Source organism: Dendrobium catenatum, unplaced genomic scaffold (genome assembly GCF_001605985.2).
Source record: "Dendrobium catenatum unplaced genomic scaffold, ASM160598v2 fragScaff_scaffold_185, whole genome shotgun sequence".
In the NCBI taxonomy this organism is placed as follows: domain Eukaryota; kingdom Viridiplantae; phylum Streptophyta; class Magnoliopsida; order Asparagales; family Orchidaceae; genus Dendrobium; species Dendrobium catenatum.
Window position 1 is genome coordinate 149,050 of NW_021318647.1, and position 5,679 is coordinate 154,728.

A 5,679-nucleotide genomic window follows, 5' to 3' on the forward strand; every position below is an offset into this window, starting at 1 on the left:
TTTTTTTCTTTTATTTTGCATTGATTTCAGTTGTGAGATTTTAGCTACTTGCTGGGTTATATGCTCACTACGTGATTTTATATATTTTCAGAAAAAAATGTAAATATCCTATGATATGAGGCTCCGAACAAGATAAAAATGCAATCATGTTTATTTTCAATTTTTATTGATAATCTCTAGTTAAATGATTAAAATGAAGACATATATAATTCTTCCAATATAGATCATGGAGTTAGCACACAATAATTAAATTATATTATTTATATATAACCTTAATATCTTTACTTCATTTAACCATTTAACAATACTCCATTTACAACATGAAATTTTTTGGCATATTTAGTATAAGTTGGTTTAATAATAGTTTAATGTATGATACTATTTTAATGAGGGGCTTACATACAAAATGCAAAATTCTTATTTAGTTGCTTATTTAACATTTAAAATTTTATATTTATATTTATAACATTCTATTGTCTAAATGTAATCAAAATATTTACATGAAAAAAGTATTTTATTTAAATAACATAGTATTAGTAATATCTTTTATTTTATTTAGAGACAATTCTATTATAGAAATAAATATAAAGATTTAGATATTAGATACATAAGTTTTTAAAAATTTAATAATATGCATATAAATCTCTATATTTTAATATATAATTTGTTTAAACTAATTTGTTTAAACTAATTTAAAGTATTAAATTTAATGATCAAATAAATGAGACCGATTTTATAGTTACACCTAAAAATGCAAGTCATTATGAAAAAATAATAAATAAAGAGTTTTATATAAGAATCATAAATTTTTTATATATTTATACATATAATATATTTTTTCCTAGATTTTTCTATATACTACTTATATATATATATATATATATATATATATATATATATATATGATATAAATAAAAATAAAAATGTTAATGCATGATAATTTAATGGTATTCACGTAGATTCCTTTAAAAATAAAAATAAAAATAAAAAATAAATAAATAAACAAATTCTCCCGTTCCTATCTCTTTCACCATTACCAGTCACTGGGAATGGGTGGCTTGCCGTTGTGGATCAATGGGGAGATGACGATAAAACTTAACCCTAGAGTTTCACAGGTCAGGGAAAGTGGGACTGGACATCTGAACCTGAGCGTTGTAAGATCGCGTGATACCGCCGATTTGTCTTTAGTTATCGGTTCCATGCGTCTACCTCATATCTTTCACTCCCCCCAATATGTTCGTCGATGACTTGGGGTTCACGGGATTAATTAGCAGATTGTGGATCAGTTTTCTTTCATTTTCATGATTTGCAGTGAACGTCAGGGTGTCTGATATCCATCCCAGCTTGCTTATTGAATATAGAGAGTTACTTTGCTTTCTGAGAATTCCGATTACGATAGGGTAGTATCTTTCCTTGCAATCAACGCTTGGTGCTTATTTTAGAAGGGAAGAAAATGAGGCTTAATGCCATGCTATCCTATAAATTCATTAGTTTCTTTACATAAAAATTCTTCTTGTATGCATCCCATAAGGGCCAACGAGCATTCCTCGCAGTCCACTTGGAGTACTTTTTTCCCTTTTTGGGTTCTGTTTTCAAGGAACCGTGGCAAAAGGCTCGATCTTTTGGTGTGAGTTTGGTTTATGGCTGATTCTATGTTGTTTGCACCTTTATAGTGGTCTCTTTGATGGGCTCCTTGACTTTTTCCATGATAAAGGCCGTGAATTTGGTTTTTTATGCTTCCTTTGCTTTTGCAGCTTCGAGTCTTTCTTCTTCGGTTTATAAATGAAGCTCTCTGAGGTTTGATTGGCATAATACTATTGTCAGGAGTTTGGGAAACTATAGCTTTGGTTTGATTGTAATTGACGTAGATGGAACCTGGAGTGATTGTTTGTTTGTTTTTCTTACTGGCGTTGGCACACTTCAGCTATGTCTGTGGAAAGGAATGCACAAATATTCCTACTCAGACTTCTTCTCACACTATTCGTTCTCAATTAAGGAAGGATAGCTGGGAAGGAGAGTTACTTTCTCATTATCAGTCATCTATTATTGATAAGTCGACATATATGGACTTGCTTCCTCGTAAACTTCTTGAAAGGGAGTCTATGGTTGAGAGTTTTGATTGGAAGATACTGTATCAAAGTATGAGTTCAGATGGAATTAGTAAACAGCAGCAGGGAGGGGATTTCCTTAAGGAAGTTTCGCTTCATGATGTTCGTTTGGATCCTGATTCTGTGCATGGGCAAGCTCAGCAAACTAATATGGAGTATTTACTACTATTGGATTTGGATAGTTTGGTTTGGAGCTTTAGAAAGCAAGCTGGCCTGGAAACTCCTGGTACACCATATGGAGGCTGGGAAGCACCTGATGTTGAACTTAGAGGGCACTTCGTTGGTTAGTACTTTTTCCCCATAACAGTTTTCTTCTTTACTTGATAAAATTTGATACAACTATTTGTTTCCTATATTTATATAGTATGCTTTCCTTAAAGTCCTTCATTTAAAAACAAATAAATTAATTGGTTTTGTATTTTTTATCTGTATCTTATCTAGCTCGGCATGGATAACCAGATGGTCTGCTAACATTTGCACGAAACTAGACTGCCAGGGTCATGGAGAGTTCATTGACAATATTATGGAGACATTTCACGCATCTGCAAATTTATTTGTAAATATTGAAAGAACGCTCATTAGAATACCATCCATAAAGTATCTATTTATGTTTAAGTGATTGATGAGCTTGTGTGGCTGATATGTCAAGGGGCCCACCTTATGGGGCTCAGGGGAGTTAATATTTACTATATAAAGAGGAGAAATCAAGGCAGAGTTATTTATGAAATTTTTAATTAAATTTAGGAGGAAATTATTCAGGGAAAGGAGATCGATTTGAATTTAGATTGTTGAGGGAATTAGGAAATGTTTATTTACGAAAAGATGGTTGATTTGAATTTAAATTTGTGAGGGAATTAGGAATTATTTATTTAAAGAAAAAGGATTGATTTGAATTCAGATTTGAGAGGAAAATATGATGATTTATTTAAGGATAATTATGTTTTTTTTTTCATTAGGCAATTTGTTTTTATTGTAGCTTTTCTCATGGTGAGTTTCGTAGCAGTGTATAGGATTTGTGGGAGAGTTGATCTACCTCTCGAATTATAGATCAATTGTATCTTTTTATTATTATTGAAGTATTAATCAAAATCAGCCCCTATCTTCAAATTCCTACAGTTTTCTACTTGCTACCTTATTGTTTTTACTTCTAAAACGTATCAGTGGATCTTTGTTTCCTTTGAAATTCTCACTCACTAATGGAAGTACTATATTTGAATTTTGTAGCATTTGGGCCAAGGGTTTATGCATTGCCATTGTCATTGTCGATTACTGTGCTATCTGTTCTTTCCTTAAGAGTTGTTCAGTGCTATTCTACATATAATATGTCAGCTCGTTTGAAACATCCCGTTCCCTGCTTTTATATAGTTCTGTTTTTATCCTTGCAAATTTTTTTTATCATTAAACATCTCCACCATCACTTATTTGGCTTTCCCTCTCTGGTATTTAAGCTAAATCGTGGACTATGAAGCATGCACTTTTTGTTTTTTGTCTGACGGTGGGAAAAAGCTACGAGCACTTGTATTGTTGACTGTCTGCTTAATCTATCAATATCAATTTTGGTTTGAATATCTGATATATTTATATATATTTTCAGGTCATTATATGAGTGCAACTGCTCAAATGTGGGCTAGCACGCATAATGATACTCTTCAAGAAAAAATGACATCAGTGGTTAATGCACTTTATGCTTGCCAAAAGAAAATTGGGACAGGCTATCTTTCTGCATTTCCGACCGAGTTTTTTGACCGCTTTGAAGCCATAAAAAGTGTATGGGCACCATATTACACCATACACAAGGTAGGCTTCCCTGTGATAATTGTGTTCTTGTACAATTATTTTACATGTTTTTTCCGTATGTTCATATGAACCTTTTTTGACATTTTTCACGCCTTGTTGATGATGACTTTTATTCTGTTGGCTGGATGTTTATCAAATTGCTTAACAGATCATGGCAGGCCTTGTTGATCAGTACATATTTGGTGGAAATTCTCAAGCATTGGAAATGGTGATCTGGATGGCTGAATACTTTGGGAACCGTGTGAAAAATGTTATACAGAAGTATACAATAGAAAGGCATTGGTTATCACTTAATGAAGAAACTGGCGGCATGAATGATGTCCTTTACAAGCTATACAGCATAACAGTGAGCTTCCACTATCATTTACTTTTTTGAATAGTTGTTCCAACTCTTTTTTTTCTATGGAAAGTTAGTCAAACCCTTCTAATTAAAATAAAAGCTAGATTATAGAAACAACTACAAAAGAAGTGGAAAAAAATACAAGAAGACATACGGTTATACTGATGCAGGACTACTTAGATGCTATGGTTCGATCGTGGCCGTAGATCGTCGGCCGCGTCTCTGATAAACTCTCCATGATTATCCGATGTCCCCATCAAAGACATACGGTTATACTGATGTTACAGTAAATTTAATACATACATTCAGGTTTTATTTGGGACGACTTTTTTGCTGCTTTTTAAAATAGTTTTTCGATATAAAAATTAAAATATTTGTACTAGAAAGCTGCTTCAAGAAGCAGCAAGAAAGCCATCCCAAACGAAGCCTCATTCTAGGTGCATTGACGGAAGCAACATTGCTAATGTTGATGGTTGATCTATGAGTCTTCTTATTGTTTTAAGATGTAAGATTAAACTGCTTTTGATTTTTTGACATCTAAGTGGTCTATCTTACCATTTTACAAGCAAGAGTTGAAATAATAATTATACATAGTTGTGATGCTTTGCTTTTTGCCAGTTATAATGTCAACTGTGAAGCATTATAAGTATGTTCTATTGAGTAGACTGTAGGCTGTACGTGTTGTTCTACCTCGACAACTATGAAATGTCTGTTTTGATTGAATTATGTTTCTTTATATCCCCACTAATCCATTGTCCACCCGCAACTAGTTGATGGATTCAAAAAATCCTTCAGTAGGAATTTGATACGCCTTAGGTTTAGACAATTTCGGTTTTGCCCTAGTTTTCCCCCAAAAAGAGGAATTTCTCCACCAAAATCAAAGAAGAACAATCACAAGAGGGTTGAGATGAGAAGTTAAAACCTTTGCATAAGAAAACCAAGAGAAAACAAGATAAGTTTGTCCACTTCGAGAAGGACAAGATCTCCCACAAGAAAAACCCTAGAAAAGAGCAAGAAGGAGGCTAAGGAGAAAATAAGAGAGAGAATACACTTTTCATAATACTCAAAACTAAACCCTAAAGGCTCCCTTCATACTCATTCAAAAATCCCCTCCCCTCCCCAAAATACCCCCACTTAAGTGGGGGTCCCTCCTTGGTTCGGCTGAAGCCCGCCCCCCCCATTTCTCCGCCTGTAGACCAGCGCGGGTCCAGGCGGGGTCGGTAATCCCGGCCCAACAATACCGCCCTCTAGAAGATCAACCTTGTCCTCAAGGTTGAAGTCTGGAAACTGCTCCTGCAGGGCTTCGTATATCTCCCAAGTAGCCTCATGTGTCGGTAAGTCCTTCCACTCGATGAGAATCTCCCTTTTGCCTTGATCATTCTTCCTCACTTCCTTCACATGTAGTGGCTCTAGTAAGAATCGCATATCTTCTGT

General features: G+C 34.1%; 1 protein-coding gene across 2 annotated transcripts in view; it reads left to right on the top strand.

Moving 5' to 3' along the window:
• Nucleotides 1–1,041: 1,041 nt before the first annotated feature.
• The window catches only part of LOC110099462, a 23,919-nt gene continuing 19,281 nt past the window's right edge, over nucleotides 1,042–5,679 (top strand). Inside the window, exons 1-4 of one of the 2 annotated variants that reach the window (XM_020826616.2) lie at nucleotides 1,042–1,627; nucleotides 1,755–2,391; nucleotides 3,703–3,905; nucleotides 4,054–4,251. In XM_020826616.2, the coding sequence (XP_020682275.1) occupies nucleotides 1,869–2,391; nucleotides 3,703–3,905; nucleotides 4,054–4,251 (924 nt within the window). In that variant the 5' untranslated portion in view covers nucleotides 1,042–1,627; nucleotides 1,755–1,868. Of the gene's footprint in view, nucleotides 2,392–3,702; nucleotides 3,906–4,053; nucleotides 4,252–5,679 lie in introns of both variants that reach the window. The other variant, XM_020826617.2, reaches the window with a different exon arrangement.